This window comes from Gambusia affinis, linkage group LG06, assembly GCF_019740435.1.
Source record: "Gambusia affinis linkage group LG06, SWU_Gaff_1.0, whole genome shotgun sequence".
Classification (NCBI taxonomy): domain Eukaryota; kingdom Metazoa; phylum Chordata; class Actinopteri; order Cyprinodontiformes; family Poeciliidae; genus Gambusia; species Gambusia affinis.
Genome location: NC_057873.1, coordinates 30,821,851 through 30,844,436, shown reverse-complemented (window position 1 = coordinate 30,844,436; position 22,586 = coordinate 30,821,851). Strand labels below are relative to the sequence as shown.

The following is a 22,586-nucleotide window of genomic DNA, read 5'->3' as shown; positions in this document are numbered from 1 at the left end:
AACCAAAAACCTTAAAATGGAACATAAGGACACAGATGTCAGCTTGGATGAAAGGCCTTATGGAGGAAAAACGGTACAGAAAGAAAGAAGTGAAGAAATTTTATTTTATTTATTTTTTTAATTAACAGAAAATGTGAACAACAGCCAGAACTAAAGAGAGATTTTTATGAACTCTAATGGATTGCCATGGTAACATATTGCTGGTCATTGACTCCTACAGTTAAATCAGAAATGTGAGCATAAAACTGTCGAAGATTTCTTATAATTGGTTTACACAAAACAGATCTACAATGATAACTATAATCATGTGTCCTTCACATTAGTACAAATATGAAATGCTTGGACCAGTACAGTGATGGACCAGACTGGACTCCAGCTGCAGATGACCTGCATCGACTGCTCACCTTCAGCGCAGGAACCGCTGCAGGCAACAAGACACAGAAAACAGAGACATGGCTGAGCTGTTGCATGTGAGCACAACAAACATGGACGTCAACAACAGTGGAGCTGACCAGAACAAAGGAGGCCTTCAACCAGGGGCAGTGAGGCATGTTGGGTAATTAAAAGGAGGGTAGATGTGTGGGCAGGTTTTCTGGACAAAAACACATTGTCTCTCAGAGACAAAGCCATTGCTGTTTGAGGGGACAGCATGTACTCGTCAGATTAACATGGAAAATGATTTGATAATATTTATAAAGTTGCAAACAGAATTCACTTTGTGTAAAACTAGCTGCTTTACTACTGATAATCCTGAGCAGAATTCTTGTTTTGGGAACCAGGCTCCAATAAATAACTCTCCTGTGGTGCCAGCACTGATTAGCATTCTGGATGACACAAGAAAAAAACTTTGTTAATTATGAACAATAAATTATTGAAGAAAAGATAACGTTCAGATATTTTATGCAAGAAATCACTACTGACATCTAATGGTTGTTCACCATAAGATGCATTTGTGGTGATAAGCTTACATAATCCACATCTGACAGAGAAATATCACTGTATATCCATCTCTAACGGACATCTAGCCATCATCATACACGCTTATCCTAGTGAGGTTGGAAGGGGTGTTGATGCCTATATCCAGGGGTCAACAGGCGAGAGGCGGGGTCACCAGTCCATCACAGGGTAACACAGAGACAGGCAGGACAAACAACCAAGCACACACACACACACACACACACACACACACAACTAAGGAGAATTTGACATGTTTAAAATACAATAAAACATCTTTAACATCCTTGTCATAAACAGAAAATTAAATGTAATAAGAACAGGGGCATAATGAGGCATGAAAATCATGGTTTGGTACATACTTTAATATTCAAGGTAGTGAAGCTCACAGCATGAAATGAGACATTTTGAGGCATTTTTGCCTTGTCAAGGAAAGAAAATGGGCAATTCTTTTTGAAGGAGTCTTACACGAGATCCATAAAGTTATTTTCAGAAACCACAAATAAATTGCTGTTAAAGCCCAAGGGTCTGATCTGCAAAGATTACAAATAAAGAGCGCTAAATTGCTTTTGCAAAAGATGAATGTGTTTCATCCGAGCCCATAAAGGAACTCTAAGATAAGGAATTCTTCTTGTTTTATTTTCAATAATCATTCGGCTACATGATGGTTGTTTGCTCTCTGGTAGTTGTTAATATTAATTTCTGTTTGTTTAACATGACACAATATTAAAGTTTAATCATGGTGCTTTTTGTTTTGGTTTTATTACATAAATATTGTCAGCAGACTAGCTGCACTGATCCGTCCCTCGTTGATTCATCTTTCATACCTTACCAATTTATACTTCAGGATAAATTGTGATCACCATTTGGTCAGTTGCTGACAAACCCACTGGAGAGATAACACAGCTAGAGAGACAACAGAACCAGCGTTCCACAAGTAGCATTCCTATTGATCATCCCTGTCACTCTGGTGACGACAGGGATGATCAACTCCTTATAAAGCTAAATTGCTTTATAAGGAGTTATAAAGCTACAGTCAAAGCTATAATGCTTAAGGGCGCTGTGATAAAGGGGTGCCAAAGCAAAGACTATTTTGGCACTGAATCCCCCCCTCCCAAACAAAGGTACTCCAGTTTACAACCATACCAGTTCCATTTGAATCGTGATGTCATCTGATGACAGCGTTAAAGAATGGCTATGGGATCCAGCTCTTACAGGATATTAGTTAAAAAAAATGTTAAGTCTAATTACAATAGTTCTCTTCATTATGCGAGGAATCTTACATTATGTTTCAGACAGAGACAAAAGTCATTTTCAGAAACTGTAAATTTTAGGTTTTGAGAGCATTTACCTTCAGAAAGATTTAGTAAGAATTTAATGAGATATTTCTGATACATAACAGATAAGTCACAGCTAACAGTCCACCTTTTATGAAGCTTATCACTTCTCTACATGCCAATATTACCGACATCCTCCTCGTGAAATGGTCAGCACTAGTAGGTATATGTACCTCAATTAAAATCTGAAACATAAGCTTGTGTTTGCATAAAAAAAAATTAAGGCAATTTTTTTCAAGCTCATAAAAAAATTAACACACATTTGGATTTCTTTTAATTACAAAGACTGTATTTGAGTTCCATCAAGGACAAAGGGAGACTCAGCTTTGAATCAAACGAGCAGAACGTTAACATTTCACTTTGCAAAGCTGGTGCTCTGACAGAGTCTAATAACAGTTGTGACTGACTTCAATAGGCATTCAGTTCAAGCTGGAGAGGTGCAAAACAACAGGGTAGATACATTCAACATTCTAGAGGTTCTACAGGGTCAGAAACAGACTTGGTACCCATGCTTCATTTTAAACGCTCCATAGTTTAATACAGTCCAAAACTATACAAAGATTGCGGTCCCCCCCACCTCCTCAGTTCCCTCTTTAGTTTGTGTGCAGTAAAAGGCTTCATGTTGATCAGAGCTCATGGTAAAGAGGAGGGAACAACTCAAACAGGGATATGTTTAGATAAAGAACAGTACATCTGAAATGTAGGCCCTGAAACTCCTCAGAGGTTTTCCTTTTTACACAGATAAACATGTTCACACCTGTACAGAGGAGTAGGCCTGTGTCTGCTTTCAGGAGAAGAAGGCACCTCCTGTTCTATCTAGATACTACTGACCTTAATGCACACCTGGCAGCTCTCACATACAGTACATACAGTGTTTGGAACGTAGCACATGACTTCAGAGGGAGGCAGGGGACACACGAGAAAACTCTGAATCCAGAGTGGGAGGAAATGACGGCGGGTCGCGTTCTAAACGAGCGCTAAAGAATGTGATCTCAACAACAAACAGTCCTGGTAGAAAGAGTGGAGCTGCCATGAGTTTTGTTGCAATCTTTGGCACACGCCAGGTGTGCCAAAGATTGGTCTTCTTATCAAACCCTTGGCAAACACAAATACAAGCAATAGAAATTCATCTATCTACATATAAAGATTTGTGCTCTTTGACTGACGAGCAGCAGCCTTTGCCGCCCTCAGGAGGACCTCAAACACACGGCCCCCTCAAAAAGGAAAACCCTGACATGCAGCTCATTCAGATATATACAAGTTTGCAACAAGTTTAGTTTTATTAAAAATGAGCTACAGTTCTGATAAGACAAAAAGCTGCATTTGATTAGATTTCTTCTTCTTGAGGAAAACTAATCTTATTGTTGGAACTTGTGAAGTAATGCAACAGATCAGCTTCACTTCAGCAGGGTTTGCAGTGGACAGCGCGCTGGCTGCAGGAGAAGGATGTGCATCCACTCAACACATCTGGATGCTCATGTGAGAAGACTCAGTCCCTCTAACCGAACCCTACCTTGACTACACCTTACTGTCAGGTACATGATCAACAAGTCAGAAGCAAAGCTTTCAAAATGTTGCTCTGTTATTAACAGATAAAAGGTCAGAGGCCTTAAAATGGCTGCAAAGTGCAGCCCACTGATCCGATTGAACGCACGTGTGAGGACTTATTGATCATGCATGAGGGTGATTAAAAGAGTGATGAGAAAAGCGTTCACCCAGTCTTCATATTGTTCTTCCCACTGTCCCCTCCTTCTGTTCCTTAATAAAGTGCTCGAGTTTATAACACAAAGTTAAACAAAGTGATTACAAATCTACGGTATCCTTTGCTCTCATGGCTGTCCGGTTCATGTAACAGCAGCTTGTGTTTTTTTTTTTTTTCTATTTTGTTCATTGAGATGGTTTTCCTTCAACTGCAATACTTGAGGTTTTCTTGAAAGGCAGAGAAGTCTGTTCATTTCCAAATAAATACACTAAAACTGAAATGAGAGTAAATGATCAGCAATTCAATCTCACATAGGTTTCTCCAACCAGAGCTCAAGTCTTTTTAGAGTCCATAGCACTGTCTCACTGTCTGCCAGAAACCAATGGTATCCAGGATTTCTATGGTAACCTGATGCGATGCCCCCATCATAACATATTAAAAAGCACCTTCAAAAGAATGCTTTGATGTCCACATCTGGTTTTACTATTTTCTTCTTGATTTGTTGTCATCTTTGGTTGGAATAATGTGCATCACTCAGAGCTCAGTCTGAAACACAGTCAGTACAACAAACTGACGACGAACGGCCACAAAAATCCTCTCAAAAACAAAGAATGAACAAATGAAAAGTGCTTGAGCTGCTACAGGAAGGAACAGGAAGCTGGGAGAGTGTTCCTCAATTCCAGAGTCTTTTTAGGGCGTGGTCCTGCTGTGGGGATCAGGCAGCGCCTGCTACTCATACAGCGTCACCGTACAGTAGCACAAAGAGGAGATCCTGCGTTCCACACTGACTTTATCTGCAACACACACAGAGACACTTATTAGTAACCAGATTAAAAACAATTGAACTGACCAAGGAAAAATGTAACTAAAGTCCACAAAGAAAAGGCACAATTATTTTGGTTAAATGACAATCATTCTTAGGAGCGTTACCCCCTGTAGAGAAACCACTGTAAGTAATATGTAAGTAATGGTGGGAAAGGGGAACATAAAAGTGATAGTTTTCCAGACAAAATGGGAGACTTGACAGGTATGACCGGTGGAGATTCCCAAATCTACCTTTAATATCTAAAATGATATCTGGATTTATTTGAAAAAATAACCAAAAAAAATGCCCTAGAATTAGACTAAAAACTCATTAGCTAAATCCAAGAGGGGCCTTAAACTGCCAAACTTAAAATATTACTAATGGCCTGCACAACTTCAACCCTGACTAGGATGGACACAGAATAGTACAGATACTCAATGGCTTGAAGTAGAGCAAAGCATGAGCTCAGTGCAACTGCAGCCATCACCATTCTGAGATAATCCCACTTCTCCTGTCAAAGAAGTGGCAATTTTGACAAAAAAAAAAACAACACATAAAATCTGAAACAAAATACAATCAGTTTTTAAGTTATCTCACTTTTATCAAATACAGGATTTATAAAAACCTTTTTACCAAACAAGTTAGACTCTGGAATAAAATACTGGTCTATTTATGGACTATCTCATATTCATCAATTAATTCAAGATGAAAATTCCAAAACCTTTGAGCAGATGAAAAGTGAACTTGGTGACCTAAGACAGACTTCTATAGATATTTACAACTTAGAAGCTTTGTGAGGACACATAACAACTGGACTAAACTTCAATAAGTTTTAATGGACATAAAAAGGGGAAACGGAAACCATAAAGTAATTAGTAAAGTATATGATCTTTTTCTGTCCATAAATATAAAGCAGAAATGGGAAATGCATAACTACCAGAAGGCTGAAACCAGGGCCTCCTACAGATGACATGGAGCCAAAGAGTCTGGAACATTTATGTGATGGAGGAAATTACATACTCTTTAAATCTTCAAAAAACAGTTCCTAGTATAAAGGTGGAGCCTAGTAATGCCCTTATTAGTACAGTGACATACTTAGGAACTTCTTTGTTGTGTTGTATTTATTGTTTAACATTTGTCAGTATTATTTCTGACTCATTTGCTTTTGTCACATCCACCTATCTATCTATCTATGAGAGACAGAGGAATGTAATTGTAGAAAAGTGTCAGCGTTAAACATAAAAAAAAACATATCCATGTAATGAACAAAATGTCTGTTCATCGTTGCTTTCTCACATTTCAGGACGTTTTCAGTGTCAGCGGGGTCCTGCAGGATCTTGGAGAGGCCATCCAGCAGCATGGCAGCCTTGCTGTAGCGGTACGCTATGTCCTCCGTTTGTTTAAACATCTCATCCAGGGCTGCAGACTGAACCTGATGCACACATCATGGAACCATTAGGCTGCACCTGCATGCTCAGTACATGTGACGATTCACAACATGGAGTCATGCGAGTGTGTGGAACTCACGATCTCCACGGCGTGGTTGTAGATGAGCTTCTCTGCAGTGACGCTGTTGATCTCGTCCACAAAGCGCTGCTTGTCAGAGAAGAAGTGGTTGAGTTTGTCGGTCAGGTGTCGACAGAAGGCGATGCAGCTTTTGTAGCGCTCATTCAAACTCTTGACCACTGACAAAATGAGGAAAAGAGCTTTAATTTGTGTATACTTTGATGCTTTAAAGTAAGAGAAAAACAAATGTGGTGCTAATGAGAAGTTCAACTCTCTAAATGGAATAAAATTACATTATTAGAGATGAGGAGGGAAATGCCCCCACCTTGTTTGACAGCAGTTGATGGATTCAGCTTGGTAGATTTGATCTGAGCCTTTGCCAGATGGAGAGAGGAAGCAAGGAGCTGAGCTGCCTTCATGTATAGCACCAACTGCTCCACCTGCCTGCAGGGGGCAGCACAGTTGCACTATGAAACAAAAGAACTCATGCGTCACCCTTTTCGTTTTTTTACCCCAGGAACTTACCCCCACTCTTTACTGAGCTGGCTGATCTGGTCCACAACCACACTGTCCTGAGGGGGATAAACGGGGCCAGCAGACATGCCGAACTCCGCCCCTCCAGCTCGGAGCGCCGCCATCTCCAGAATGCAGTCAGTGAAGGAAAGCATCATCCGAAGGTGAATCAGGGTGTCTGTGTGCTCCCGCTGAGCCAAGACAACAACATGATGCTTTAACAGCAGAGAACCAACTCCAACACCACCACATGAGATCACAAGCTGGTCCATTGGTTTACACATTTTTCTGTTAAAACGTTTTAGGGCTGAAACAATTAATCGGATTAATCTTGAATAATCTATGAAATAATCCTCAACTAATTCAGTAACTGATTAATCACTAACTGGAAGATACAGACACCTAAAAAGGCTATTTGCTGAAACAAGAGCACTCAAATAAATAGATTGTACAAAAAGACATTCACTTTGAATAAAAATAAAATAAACTGCTTTGAAAATATGCTTTATCCAGTTTTAGCTTTAACTTGTTCAAAATAATAGAAAAAATCTATTAGATTCCATCTGATATCCAATTATCAATCAGTTAATCCAATAAAATAACCAAATCAGCTTTACTCTGTACTGATGCTAAGTCAAGCAGAAACGGCTGAGCTTTTCACATGTTGATTTTAAAAGGATTTTTAGCTATAAATGATCAAACTTTCACCAAAGGAATGCTGTTACATTCCTTGCATTTTGAGCAAGAAAAGTTTTTTTGTTTTCTTATTTAAAAAGAAAAGGTTTTTCTTTTGGGCAAAAAAACTGCCCCAACTGAGTAACACTCAGTTCTTGTTTAAGAACTGTTACTTGTTCAACACATTTTATACCACGTTTTAAAAATCTTAAGTAGTTAAAGCATAATCTGTGGAATGTGTCAATTCTTTTTATTCGATTAATTCAGAATAACTCCTAGAATAATCAATTCCTAAAATAATCATTAGTTTCAGCCCTTAACATTCTAACTTAAAACAAATTTAGATTTTTCAAACAGCATACGTCAACAGAACCAAATATCTAGTAATGTGTCACAGTCCCCATCCCCTCACCTCCATCAGGGTCTCCTCAGGAAGCTCTGGGGCTTCAAAAGTGATGAACCCCTCCATGCTGGGGGGAGATGTCCCATAGGGAATATAGCGCAGGCTGCTGGGTCCTCCGTCTGCTCCTGGAACACCTTGCCCAATACCTAGATTCCCTGGTGGAGAGGAACCCATGGCCATGCCTGGGGGAGACCCCACACACACTCGACCGCTGGTGGAGCACAAGGAGCCTGCTGAACTGCTGGAGCCCACTAAGAACACAGTAAGAACTGGGATCATTAATATGCAGAACACTGGGAGCATGTGACTGCAGCTCAGCAGAGTGGGGAGTGGACTTGGAGTGGTCTCACCAGAGGTGGTGCGAGGTCTGGCGCCCAGGTGGCTGCAGGTGGGAGGCGTGCTGCTGCTGGGCGGTGAGCCCACGGTGAAGAGGACAGTACGGGGACTGGCTGATCCTCCTTGAGCCATGCTGGGGGCTGCAGAGACAGGAAATGAGTTCATTCACTGGCAAACAATGATGGCAGCGCCTAACAAACATATCCACAGTCCACCCCATGATGCTTATTTATATACAATGTTATCTCTGAGGTACCCAGAGAACAGCTGCACTTATACTGAAGTGCCATAGCTCTTTCCAGCCAACAGTCATGCAAATTTTAAGCCAACTTTTGAAATGATGAAGAAAAGAACAAAGAGAGAATGTGAATTAGGCAGTTTTCCAGCTATTAGTTTGGTGTGAATTATGCAGACAACACAGAGTGTGATTTTGTCAAATATTGATACTACACAACTGGGATTAACTAGAGGCAGTGGTTGAACAATAGAATGTACCAAACATCTCAGAAAAATGGAGAGTTCTCTCTCTGAGCTGGAGGTTTGGACTTAAAAACCTTTCAGAGTTTCATGGCTCTAGTAACACACAGAGCCACCAGTGGATGGGAGTATTCCACCACTCCCATCCCAACCTGGAGTCTCTCTCGCAGGCCACTCTAGGCAAAAATCCTCCCCTCTTAAAGTTTCAAAGTCCAAACCTCCAACACCTCATCAACTCTTAGTGAGTGTAAAAGCTTTCTTGCAAAATTGAGGCCATTTCCATCAACCTGTTCCAAGGCGACACTTCCAAATGTGCATCAAAAAACCTTGACGGAAACATAACTACTGACACACAATGGGACTCTATTAGCTAACTAAGTGGTAGCCTGCTGAAGTAGATTTTATTTTGAGGGTTTCAGAGTAAAGGACAACGGTCATTATCAGATTTGAAATCTGTATGAATTCTTTGCTTTCAGGTAAAGTCAAAGGTGAGTAGCGGGGAGAGCATGCTGTGCCTGTGTACCTGTGTCCATGGGTCGCTCGGTGTTCAGGCTGTCAGTGCTGCCCTGGTAGGCCTGTCCGCCCAGAGTGATCCTGATTGGTTGATCAGACAGTCGGCCTGTACTGACAGACCTATGAGGAAACAGAGTTGACATACTGATGAAATGTAATAACATGAAACACAGTCTGTAAAGATTACACAAGTGGCTATCATGTCTGCTAGAATGATGTCAATCTAGATAAACAACGAATTGGAACAAATCAACAAATGGATTCAGGAGCTTCTGTATGCCGTCATGTTGGTCTGAACTAACAGAAGAACAGTTAGTGCAGTAAATCTAGGGGTCATCTACCTGCCAAAGGTTCTGCTGGCCTCTGGGGCCGCCGCCCGCCCTGTCAGGTATGGGCTGCAGTAGTGGCTGCAGACGTCCCGACAGTCTGCCAGCGTCCTGCTAGGAAGCGGACTGTCTGCCAGCGCCATCAGGTTACAGGACGCCTGCGTTTTGGGGATCTTGAATGGTGCGGAAATTGTCTGAACACAAAATGGGGACACCTAATTTATTAAGTAATTTTGTTCATGGATCAAAATTACTTAATCGGATAATTAAAAGGTAGAGCTGAGAAAATGAAAGTTTTTTTTAAAAGAGTTTACAGAAAGACTGTAAACTATTTACCCAACACAAAACCGAATTCCGTTCATACCGAATATGTACAGTACAAACTGGCAAATAGGGCTGCACTGATAAATCGGCCCAGAATTTCCTTAATTTAGCAAGTAAATATCAGCAGATATTTACATGTGAAGCTGTAACTGCTCTCACCTTGGTAGGGGAACCAATGATAGTGGGCAACGGGGACTTTTGAAGCCAGTCAGACGTGCGTGGCGAAGACCCCAACAATTTGGTGGGGGAAGAGCCAAGATTGGCTGGGCGACAAAGCTGGGGGGAATGACTGCAAGAGGATGAGGAGGAGCAGGAGGAAGGCTGCACGGGGTCAGACAGCTGCTTATGGAGCTTCTGCCTGGTCTGGTAGAAGTCTGTCAGCGTCGGGGCGCTTTGGAGTCGGGCTCCTAGGAGCTGAGAAGAGGGAATCGGAGAACCTGCAGAAGGTAGAGAAACCAGGTCAGGTATATGCCCTGAATGTAGTCACATTCAGGGCGTTTTCACACCGACGTTTCATTTACTTTGGTCCCATTCAGTTGAGTTTTTTTAAGTGAAACCCACCCCTAAATCTATGCTTTTGTGGATAAACTGTCTAATTATCTGAGGTTCCATCTTTATGTTTCTGTGTAAATTCTGTCAATTTTGTGCAATTCTTTTAGTTCTGCATTATTTCACCTAAAACCATTAAATACTGGCTTCTTCAGTCAAACAGTTCTCAGGCAGTTGAACTTTCCTACAGATTGCAGCGATACAGCTTGGTACAACTTCATCACTTTGAAAAAAAGCACACTGCCTCCCCTGACCCTTTTTGCCCTGTGGCGAGTCAGGAGTCAGAGTAGCAAGCCTTGCCATGGCACCTGGTGAGCATTGATTGCAAGTATTATTCAGCTTTACAAATGATTGATTTGCAATGCGTCTACAGTCAGCAGCAGGAACACATAACAGATCAGTCGGTGGTGGCTCTCTAAACACAGAGAGTACCAAGTTTATCTGACTCTGGAGACAACCTGATGAAAAACAAGTCACCGTGACAACTGACAGAACAGCTATACTATTCGTACGTCATGTATAGCCAGACCAAAACTTCTGACTGCTGTGAAAATAATTCCAGCTCAACTGCAGAATTTCAAAAACTGTGGTTGGAAGGTTTGAATATCTAATGTCTCAGAGTGCAGGAACACACACTGACCTCCCGAAGAGCTGCGGCTGCGAGGCTCCTGGTTTTGCAGATGGCAGCAGCAATGGCCTAGCTGCTCAGGGATGGTACCCACTGCAAACACACACAGCAGCAGAACACCTTGACTTCCTGTGTGCCTGTCTTTAGGCCCACATGACCAGAGTCAGGACCTACCTAGAGGTGATGGGGAGTAAGGCCGAGAGCTGCCAGTAGAGAGGCGTCGCCCCGCCGTCTGAGGGGTGTCCACTGAACTGGGAGACCCCGAGCCCACCTTTGGAAAGCCCATAGGACTCGTATTGGAGCGCCTTACTGTTCCTGACCTGGAGAACCCAGACAAACATCCAGCAATAAGAGAACAAATCAACTTTCAGGGTTACTTAAAAAGTATCTTCTGCTCTCCAGTATCTGAAAAGTCCTAAATTCATAACTGTTTACAATTCATTTCTCCATACATTTTCATCAACAGTGTAGTAAAAGGATACCTTCAAAAAGCTCACAGATCTTACTAAATAATTCATCTTTTAAACTAATAATCAGCTGCTAGAGCTATGGATGCAAAATATATCAGCACTAACATCAGTATCAGACTGATGAATAAAACTGGGCAGGTATTAAGAACCAATATTTATTTCCATCTTGTTGCCGTTTGTTTCTGGTTGGGGAGGGAATCAAACACACAATTCACATGAAGTGTGTGTTTGATTATGTGACAGCGATGCAGAAAAGGATTTTCTGCTGGTATTAGTCCCATAATAATACCAGCCATGGCTCCTTCCAGCAACACCTTGGACAGTTAGAAATATAATCAGGACCCAAGTTGATCTCATTTCAGTGATCTGATGCAATAAAAGTCAGTGTTTTCATTATCTGCTACGAACATGAATGTGGTTAATTCATGTTCATGTAACCCAGTCCTCCCACAGCAGGCACAGCTTACCTGGGAGAGCTGTAGAGAGTGGGACTCGGGCTGCTGGACAGGTTCTGCTTGATCCGCTGGTAGTTCCGCACCTGGGTGGGGACAGGAATAGGCGTGGTCTCTGCCCGCGGTGACAGCATGGTGGTCTGTCCTGGGGTGGGCTGAGGCTGCCTGGGGGAGGACAGTGGAGAAGACACTGAGACCAGACATCCAGCACAAGGCTGCTGATTCCACATGGGAAGAATATTCTCAGGGCCATCCATAAGAGAAGTCAGTTAGAAACCCACAGCTGATGGGAGAAGAGCCCAGTCTGCTGAACTCTGGTTCTACAGCTCACAGCTCTTTGTTTGAGCAGCCTGGAAAAAGGTTGAAAAACTTCAATACTTGCAGAACAAAAACGTGGTTGGACTTCCCTGTAAACAAGACCAAACAACCAATGAGCCTAGAGCACATCCTTCTGAAGGCGGTGCTAGAGGTGGGACTAGAGGCGGTGCTAGAGGTGGGACTAGAGGCACGTGTTTAAGTGGGGCTCAATGTTATCAAACACGAGAGGAGAAGTGCATAAAGGCACAGCTTTTGCATTTTTTGTTATTTCAGAGGAGGCAGAATGTTCTGAACATTTGTCATGACTGAGTGAATTCTGTCAGCATGTAGAACAAGGACCATGGTGGGAGGAGCAGGACAGACCAGAGGGAAACAGCACTGTGGAAATGCTGGGAGGGTCTTAGAGAGTCAGACATGTGAGGAGAGGACAAGTCCAGACAAAAAACCACTGAGGGAGCAGCCTCCTGCTCCTCACCCTCCTCCTGCTCACATGACTAGATCTGAGATCTAAACATCACCGCATCCCATCCTGCTCTCCCCCCTCCTCCTTCACACTCCAATAACAATCAGATGTCTGCTAATTTTATTGATCCCAGTGAGGGCTCGCTACAGAAGGAGTGGGCTGCTGCATGCTGAAGAGAGGAAGAAAATGTGTAAATCTGTTTATAGAAAGTGAAACAACAAGAAGAAGAAGAAGCTGCCAGCCATCTGCCTGTTAACCAAGCAGGCCAGCAGAGGGGGGATGGGATCCAACTGAGCTGCAGAACCGTCCCTTCTCTTAGCCCTTAGGACACTCCCCACCCCCACCTCCAATCCTAAACCACATAGGATGTGAACATAAACACTTCCACAAAAACAGGGTTACAGTGTTACTACCATCAATAAATCTTAACAGGCAACTCCGATATTTTTGGAACATTATCTTTCAGTGTTAATAGTTAGCTACTTTATGTAACACTTGTTGACATACAGGAATCAGGCAGTACAGAGACAAGTATTACAGAAACAAATGGCTGTAGCAGGAGGAGGAAAACAACAGCACAGAGATGGAGCAACAACAAAAGGAATTCACACTTCTTGAACTTTTCCACATTTTTGGCTTGTTGCATGTCAATGAGCCAAATTCAGAGTAGTGTAATAATAGTAAACATGCTAGTTCTCCCCGTAAAAGACTAACACTTTTAACTTGTACAGAACACTGAAACTGGAAGATATTTTAAATATCCAAAACAAAACAAGCAAAAACAATAAATAAAAAACAACTGAAACCAGAAATAAAATGGATGACGATGTCTTTAACCAAAATTGCCCTTCAAAAATAATCAGAATGAAAATTCCGCAGCTCATTTAAATCCATTATGTGATTAATTGATTAAAAGCTTATTGTGACAGGCTTAGCTCTGCATTCATTTTCATATCTATTATTACAACCAATCATTTTCATAAATCCCCAATTAAACAGATTCCTCAGCTGCTATGTGGAGGCCTCAGATTTCCTCTGTTTCCTAATGCTCTACAGCAATGTTTCCATCAGCGTTACATTCAAAACATTATTAGATAGCAGAACTGAGTAAAGCAGATGGTCTCCATCCAATCTGCTCTGCGGCCAGCAGGGTTTTCCACAGAACTGGTTTATATATTACGAGTGGCAGTGGAGTGTCGAGTAGCGCCTCTCACAAATGATATGGCAACACTTTAAACGAGCTAGAGGTGATGTTCTGCTCAGAATTAGCTAACTTTATTGAAACCACTGAGGGAGCAGTGGTTTCAATACACACACACCCCCACTCCCACAGACTAGTCGACTCTTTACTTTGCAATGACTTTCTTCAGGGCTAGTCGATTAGACGTAATCACGTGACAAAACTGATTTTTCCAAGAAAACAAAAGATGAACTAGGTGAGTTCCTCAGACAACTTAAGTTGTATAAAAATGTAAATAATTTTCTAAAGAAAATCTATAGGGAGGTTCCATAGCACTCCACAGAACCGCGGTAACCACTGTGGTTACCACGGCGCCCCGGATGTAGAGACTGTAGACTGGAGTCCGACTCCCTTCCTAGGGTCCCTGGGGCCATGCTTCTCTCCCCCCTTTCTTTATCTCTTTAATTGATTATTCTCAATAATTGATTCATGAGATAAAAAATAATAAAACACATGAAAACTTAAACAATTAGAAGCCTGAAAGTAACATGAAGTGCTAAAAATAGGGGTATAAACTAAGCATATTTCTAATCTGAAATAAAATGACACATTCAGGAACATTAAATTAGAAAAAAAAACACCACACTCATAAATGCTTTTGGTTAAAAAAACTCTTATGCTAAAACAAATTAACATAAATCTTGTGTAATGTGCTAAAGTCTCATACTCACCCTCCACACATAAGAAAGTCATTGGAAGGTCGGTGACCTGCTCCTACTGGATGGTCATCTATGGAGGAAGACAAAAACAGTTATATATGTGAGTATAGAGGTCAGAAGTGTGCAGCATCTTAATGAGAACAAAGAGGAGAACATAAACTAGGTCTTTAAATGCCATGGTGTTGGCACAATGCCAATACCATGCCCCTGCTCTACCTTGAAGCACTCTTCATAGATGGACCAGTGTCAGCGTGTGTGAGTTACTTAGAGTAGATGCTATGCAGCGGTACACTTCACATAGGACTGCATGATAACGGGAAATATTGTGATGACTACATCATGTCTATTTTCTTCTTCCCTCTCCTCATCTGTCACTCTGTGATCTTAGGAACTTTGGGCAATATCATTAGTGTCCTGTGTGAGCATCTGCTGCCTTGAGAGTCTGTTCTAGGTAAATATATATTATATTAGCTTGTAAAATACATACAGAATTACATACAGCATATGGCAAAAATCTAACTTTCGGCCAACTGGAAACATATTTGCACTCCTCAACGATGGATGCAGAAAAGCAGGCTAGCAAGGATATATTAGCAGCTGGTCGGTTATTCATAACCAACTTATCTGATTTTTTTTTTATTAATTTAACATTGTTTTAATATACACGGACACCCTGTAAAGCATAACATAGTCCAAACAATAATATCTCAATTTTCTGTGGAAGTTAATGTATAAAGTAAAATGACACCTGAGTAATACAAACAGGCAGTTTTGTGATGAACTACCTGCAGAAACACCACTGTTCTGTGGACTAAGACAGAAATGGGCTTGCATGACATTTAAAAAGTTAAATGCATCAACGTCAGGGTTTAAGACATCCCAGCAAAAGTAAACTATATGCATGATTTCAGATTCAATAAATAGATTTGCAACATAGATGCATTAGAATTAGTTAAAGAATCAGTAAATCTGAAGAACAGCTGCACCTAGAAATCATCTGGTGACAGGAATTTGCTGGTTTTCATCCTGACCGATAACAGAAGCCGTTGGAACCTCAAAACTGTAAATATCTTAAACACAAACAGTTTGACGTATAAACAGTCTTCATTGTTGAAGCTGTTACTGAGTGAAGACGCCTCAGAGTTAGCTGTTTTCTGTATGGATGTAGTCAGAGGAAGCTGTTTAAAAAAGGGAAATTAATGGTGCGGCTGCCCGTTGTCTAGACCTGTCACAATAAACAATCAATTAATCACACAATAAGTTAAAATGAGCTTGATAATAAATCAAGGGCAATAATATTGCCAGTTTGTTTTTTGTCCTGTGTCTCTCTTTTACAAAATACAAAAGATAGAAAAAGGCTGTATCTGTAACTGCATTGTTATGTAATTTTTTATGCTATTAGTTAACAGTGGTCTCAAAATGACAATATTATTGCTTATCACAACAATTTCTGGGACAATTAATTGCCCAGCAAAATTTATTATTGTGACAAGCCTACAGTTGTCCTTTGCTGCATGTCTTCTCCTTCTCTCACAACCCTCTGTCCTGTCAATCTACTGTAAAATAGAGATCACTAGAGCCTAAAAATCCTTTATGAAATAAATGAATGATGCTGCATCAAGGTGTCCAATACGGCAATCGCAAATGTCTGCTTGAATGCAATACTTATTTGCAGAAAATTCTATATGTCAATAATATTTAAACTATTGGATAGAACTTTATAGCCTTACTGCAATTACCATTGTTGAACCAATTGGTTTGAAGGCAAAGGGGTCAAAGTTAAAAAATTTTTTAATGTAGACTTAAACGGACTAAAACTGGGACACTTACAGCTGTCAGTGGAGATGTGAGGCACCAGAACAAAATCGTCCGTGTCGCAGGAGGAGTTCTTGCTGCTGGTGCTTCCTGCAGACTCCTTGGACAGCTGCAGGAAGTTGGGGGGACCAAGTGGAGGCGATGACAAACCATCCTCAACCAAAGTCTGCATATCTGGAAGAGACTGTAAAGGAGCCATAAAGAGAAGGAAGACAGGATCAAACTGTTTTGTGCCTTCAAAGGTGCCGTTAAAGCTTCCAGGCTGACCTGTCGCTTCAGTTAAATGAAGAAAACTACACAGATCAGCAGAACACACACAGAGACACATTGCTCTGCATTCACCACAATGCAGAAGAGCCACTGTGCAAAAAAAGCCCCTGACAGCATAGCCCTTAGGATCACTGGGACACTCAAACCATTCCACCACAATAAGGTGGCAACCCATGGAGACTGGTCAGTTAACCACTTAACAATAATCCCTTCTGAACAAGGATTTATTAAGTACCATCAAACTCACAGGTGGAGAGCTGTAGCGGATAGAGGGGGAGGAGCCACAGGGACTTTCTGTCACTGCGTTGGGGACGCTGGGGACAGGTACTGGACACGCTGAGGAAAACATAGACTATTATTAGCATTTACTGTGCATTGTACTGCAGCATGGTTGAGAAATTTCCCAAGTTTGTAATCTTTGTACTTACATTTTTTGATGGTGGATGATGGTTCCAAGAAAGGATGGTTGAAAAATGTGTCTGCAGAGGGGGGAATTACAGATTTAGGACAGTGTACAAGACTTCAACAAGCCTGAAGGCAGAGCTCAAGTTATGCAAAACCTTTTTCATTAACCACTCATTACTTAGCAAAGCATTCAGCAAACCTTTTCAATCCTGTCATTTTTGTTCTTGCTGTTATTAGATGAAATACTCATAATCCATTTAAAAAAAAAAAACTAAATTTAAGTTTTTTATATTCTAAAGCAACAACTTTTTAAAAGAGGAATAAAGCATGTTATTTTCTTAGAATAAGACCAAATCCAATATGAATGGAAAATGAAAAAACGTTTTGAGTTCCGTTGCATGTTGGTGCACTGGGTTCTTTGTAATTAAATGTAGCCGAAACTTTAAGAGACTCCATTTCTGGTTGCTATTAGAGCTTCACATCCTTCCCTAGCATAAACTTAAAAATCTCTTTACACTATTAGTGCTATTTTGTTGTAGAAATTCTACATAGATGTGTAAAAATGTACAGAAATAAGTGCTAAAATCACTCCATTACATTTGTCATATAAAGCATAGGTCATGTCTGTGTCTTTTTTGTTCCGTTTTGAAGAGCCATTGCAATGAGGGTGAGGAGGAGGTTGACGACTCCTGATGTAGAGAAAAGACTCACCAAAGTTCATCCTGTCTTTCTGATTCCTCTGCAGCAATCCAAGCAAAAGGTCACCAAGTTGAGGAGATGTCTCCCTGGGGATTCTGCAGAATGTCAACATTAATATCAGAGAATAAACCCTACAGCTGTTTCCAAGTAGGGTGTAGTGGTTTCTACCAGCCAAGCATCAATGTGATTGGTCACCATTTAAGTAATTTTTTTTGCAGTGCTCATCTTTTTCTTTGCTCTACCTGTAGGAGATGTGGGTATATAACACAATTTTCCAATAAATAACAACTTGCATTAGGAGCTCAATTACTTATTTTGGAAGAGCCCAACTGACTCAACCCAGGATCAGAGCCACAGTAAATGAAAATAAAGTGTAATACCAAGCAGATCTAAGCAGACAACCATCAGTACAAAGATTGTGACTTACATAGGTTGTAGATTCTTATTCTTCTCATAAAACGTCCTCAAATCCTGTGGACTGTTAGCCTGAGAAAGGTGATAATAAAATATGTGATGTTGGAACGCATTACTTGAGTCACTTTTCTGATTGCTATGGTTTTTGTGCATTAACCTGGAATGGTGGCTTGCCAACCAGACACTGATAAATGACCGTTCCGATGCTCCACAGGTCAGCCTTGGCATCATAGTTCTGGGACATGATGACCTCTGGGGCCTGATAGAACACATCACAACAAGGAGAGCAGGAAGAGTTACAGTTCAAGCTCCTGGCAAAGGTAAGAACTCCAAATGTTGACCCCGTATATCGCTCCCCAACAATGTGAACTACATCAGTTTTTAGCTCCAAATGCAGAATTCAGGGAAAGTTGCTGAGCACCACCACCCACCCTGTTCCCATCAGCAGGGATGGGAATCGAGAATCAGTTCTTCTAGTTCAATTACTTAGAATGATCCCGCATAATGGTTCCAGTAACATGCGACACATTTGCGTGATGACATATTTACACGCTATTTATTTTGCTTTTGAAAATATTCAAAGTATGTTTACATTTCACAAAAACACTAAACAATACTAGGGTCAGTTGCAACAGGTTCAGAACTTTAATCACAACAAAAGGAAGACATGCCTCCAGCATCTTCAAACAGTTGACCACACAGCATGCAACTGATTTGTATGACTGCAGAGCAGGGGTGGGCACTCCTGGTCCTGGAGGGCCGGTGTCCTGCAACTTTTAGATGTATCTCTACTTCAACACACCTGAGTCAAATAATGAAGTCACTAGCAGGACTCTAGAGAACCTGACTGCATTTAGCAGGTGATTCAGCTATTAGATTCAGGTGTGTTAGACCAGGGAGACATCCAAGAGTTGTAGGACACCGGCCCTCCAGGACACCGGCCCTCCAGGACCAGGAGTGCCCACCCCTGCTGTAGAGTTTGATATGTTGCTTAGCAACAGCAGTAACTCTCGAGGAGAGCTTCAACCACTGCACATCTGCTATGAATGTCCCAGGTAACGTTAAATTATGTGTCCTGGTTTTTGTTTTAATGTTGGCGTCATACTGTATGAAAATAATCTCCATGTCATTTACTGTCAGACTCAATACATTAGAATATGGGTTCCAATAAGGCTTGTTTTTTTACATTAAAAAAAACCTTTTGAAAACAGCTCTAAAACATATTTTGATAAGACCCACATTTCTTCATTAGGAATATTTTTTATTGGTTTGATTTAATAGTCTAATATTAAATATGTTTTCATTAGCTTTAACCAAAAAATTGTCATACATTAAGCTTTATAGCAGCATGTGGGGAATTAATGAGTATAACATTAACTTGTGAACAGAGTTACAGAAATGCATGAACTTTTCATTAGTATTCTGCTCTACTGAACAGAGCTGTAGTTGAGGACTGCCAGAGTGATGCTGGCTCAGAGGTAAGCTCTCACAATGTTAGGAACCTCTTTCATCGAGGCAGGGAAGAGTAAAATGACAGAGGCAAATGTAAACAATAAATAACATCTGAAAAGCTGATTTCCACAGCTAGACACACCTCAAGTCTTGAAAAAGCGTTCCTGAAAAGGCAAACATGCAGATTTGTCTGCACAAAAACTGTTTGTGTGCAGAAAGTTGCATTTCATGATGACATTTTTATTTGAAAAAAATGATTCTTATATTTTAAGCCAGCTTTAATTTTATTTGAATAGAATAAAACATAATATATATTTTGAATTATAGTTATTTTTCTCACTCTGTGAAAATCGGTAAGTGAGATTAATAATGGAATTGGTACTGAAATACTAATCGATTCCCATCCCCACTCATATACGAGTAGGCATAAAAAAATATATATAGTTGTGCAGAATATACTTTTAGAATTAAGTGTGTGAAAAAAAAAACATTAATAAATGAAACATAGTTCGGTATATAAAACAAAGAAGCATCTCTAATCAACTGACCATGTACATTGGTGAGCCACAGAGTGTGGCTGCCATCATATTGCTCTGGAGGTATCGTGCAAAACCAAAGTCAGCTGCAGAACAGAAAACCAGAACAGAAGTTATTATCAATGTCATCACAAACAACAGCAACTTTTATTCTAAAAATCTGGAATGTTTCAGGAAACTGCAAAACAGAGTAAAAAAAAACTCCATGCAGAGCTCAGAAAGTGGAAGATGACTCCACCAGAAACATTTTAAATGTGTTCATTCCAATCAGTCTTATAGTACACTTTAGTTCACAACCTTTGTAATTTCAAGTACGATTAAAAACGAAACGTTGTTTTCTTCTTCTATTACCAATTTTGATGCGGATGCCACTAATGCTGGACTTCTTGCGGCCCAGGTATGACAGCAGGATGTTCTGGGGTTTCAGGTCACGGTGGATGACTCCTTTGCTGTGAAGGATGCGCATGGCAGCAGCAATCTGCTGGAGGAAAACCCTCAGTGTGTCCTCTCTCAGGGTACCTTTAGCTTTAAAAAGAAAACAGAAAAAATTATTGTTACTCAAAAGTACGTCCAGAATGTAACTGATAGTTGTAGAGGATGCATCAACAAATAAAAGGGTTTCAAATCAAAGTATTAATTTGATTTAATGTTAGCTTGTTGAATCAAGCATTCTTTGTTAGTAAAAAACAAAACTGCTTTCTGCAGTGGTTGAGAATTTTCATGCTTTTTTTATTGTAATGCTTAAAAATAAGTGGAAAGGATTACCAAAGAGTACATACAGATAACCTTTACACCACAGTTATTTAAGAAATTCCAGAAAGAAGGAGTTTCCATGCTTTGCTTGACTTTCAACAACCTTGCCTTCAGTTTAAAACTCAGAACTACGAGGATTCAGATGCTACACAAAAAATAAAATATCCTATTTTCAAATTTTTGGATGAGTAAAAGTTGTTGTTTGTGCTAGCAACTAAGTAAACCAGTGATTCATGAATGGGACCTAATTTTAAGCAGATAGTAGAAATACATGGTTATTTTATACAGTAAATCAACATAAAAAGCTTGGAAACTGCAGATCTGAGGAGGAGCTGTGTCTCGTAGGTGGGGCTAGGTCCACCCAGGCGTTTTGCACAACTGAATGGCTGCCATGCAGAGTAAAGTATTTCTCAAAGTTGTGTAAAAGAATCAAAGCAACATTCCAGGCATGTTTTCGATGAGGGAATAGCATTTTGACATGATGGAAAGCTCAAAAAAGTGGATTTAACATAATATTGTCCCTTTAATAGTTGTTGCTTATTTATGAGGGGCCAATGTGATCCAGGAAATGGACAGAGAGGCGGACGTCTTTACACCACCTCAATTATACACACGCCATCTCACGCAGAGATCCCTACACCTACACTTGAAACAGCTACTGCAGTCACATGGCTTTTCCTCTGATGCAGCATTATTAACTTTGATCCATGATAATCTGTGTGCATGTCAGACAGATTAGTGAGAGTCTTACCTTGCAGATAGTCAGCAAGATCACCTCCATTGCAGTACTGTGAAGAAGACAGACACCATCAGACTCAACATAATTCAGTGTGAAGGGTGCATTATTTCATCATGAGAACATAGGAACTGCGCAGTGTTGGAGGGTGTCTCTGCTCATGTTCCAAGTCCTAGCCCTGATAACTGCAGACTCATCAATTAATGCAGAGGATGTCTGGAGCCTTTATCACTGCTGACAACCACTTACCCTTATTTAAGAAGAGGAACACAATAGGCTGATAAGATGTTAAAAGGTGACCTTCTGAGAGAAAAGAAAAATGCTCAGAAGCTGTTTGTTCTTTCCCACATCTTAGACTTATGGGCTAATTATGTCCACCCTTGAAACACAACTCTGGCTTTTGGACCTTAGTAATTAATTAATTTTGCACTCATATAAATGATACATTCCGTTTTTTTGTTTTCAATTCAATCAAGGAATTTTTCACATATAAACACTGCTGTGAATGAACTGTAAAGGGGAGACAGCAGCAGTCTGGATCAGAAGCAATGTGCACCAACAAAAGATTGGTCCTCCAGCATCAATTTGAGAAATGTGTTAGTCATCTCATTTTAATGATCTGTTCTAGTGACATGTGGAGGACGGTGCATAACACTCGTATTTAAAGCTCTGAGTGCTGCAGGGGTCCTCGAGGGCCGCAGTCCTGCAACTTTTAGATGTGCCTCTGTTGCACCACAACTGAATAGAATAATTAGGTCATTAGCAAGACTCTGGAAACTGATCTACACAAGGAGGAGGTAATTAAGCCATTTCATTCCAGTGTTTTGTACCTGTGGCACATCTAAAAATTGCAGGA

General features: G+C 40.6%; 1 protein-coding gene across 2 annotated transcripts in view; it reads right to left on the bottom strand.

The window, feature by feature from the left end:
* Positions 1 to 1,298: 1,298 nt before the first annotated feature.
* Positions 1,299 to 22,586, bottom strand: part of ulk2 (unc-51 like autophagy activating kinase 2) — a 33,112-nt gene continuing 11,824 nt past the window's right edge. The window contains exons 5-28 of one of the 2 annotated variants that reach the window (XM_044119700.1): positions 21,746 to 21,782; positions 20,593 to 20,766; positions 20,254 to 20,327; positions 18,411 to 18,512; positions 18,267 to 18,325; positions 17,852 to 17,934; positions 17,164 to 17,214; positions 16,983 to 17,071; positions 16,481 to 16,649; positions 14,663 to 14,720; positions 11,986 to 12,135; positions 11,223 to 11,368; positions 11,061 to 11,141; positions 10,031 to 10,308; positions 9,563 to 9,741; positions 9,232 to 9,341; positions 8,246 to 8,371; positions 7,905 to 8,146; positions 6,830 to 7,008; positions 6,630 to 6,748; positions 6,326 to 6,483; positions 6,095 to 6,230; positions 4,772 to 4,787; positions 1,299 to 3,359 (exon numbers count right to left, since the gene is read on the bottom strand). In XM_044119700.1, the coding sequence (XP_043975635.1) occupies positions 3,284 to 3,359; positions 4,772 to 4,787; positions 6,095 to 6,230; positions 6,326 to 6,483; positions 6,630 to 6,748; positions 6,830 to 7,008; positions 7,905 to 8,146; positions 8,246 to 8,371; positions 9,232 to 9,341; positions 9,563 to 9,741; positions 10,031 to 10,308; positions 11,061 to 11,141; positions 11,223 to 11,368; positions 11,986 to 12,135; positions 14,663 to 14,720; positions 16,481 to 16,649; positions 16,983 to 17,071; positions 17,164 to 17,214; positions 17,852 to 17,934; positions 18,267 to 18,325; positions 18,411 to 18,512; positions 20,254 to 20,327; positions 20,593 to 20,766; positions 21,746 to 21,782 (2,892 nt within the window). In that variant the 3' untranslated portion in view covers positions 1,299 to 3,283. Of the gene's footprint in view, positions 4,788 to 6,094; positions 6,231 to 6,325; positions 6,484 to 6,629; positions 6,749 to 6,829; positions 7,009 to 7,904; positions 8,147 to 8,245; positions 8,372 to 9,231; positions 9,342 to 9,562; positions 9,742 to 10,030; positions 10,309 to 11,060; positions 11,142 to 11,222; positions 11,369 to 11,985; positions 12,136 to 14,662; positions 14,721 to 16,480; positions 16,650 to 16,982; positions 17,072 to 17,163; positions 17,215 to 17,851; positions 17,935 to 18,266; positions 18,326 to 18,410; positions 18,513 to 20,253; positions 20,328 to 20,592; positions 20,767 to 21,745; positions 21,783 to 22,586 lie in introns of both variants that reach the window. The other variant, XM_044119701.1, reaches the window with a different exon arrangement.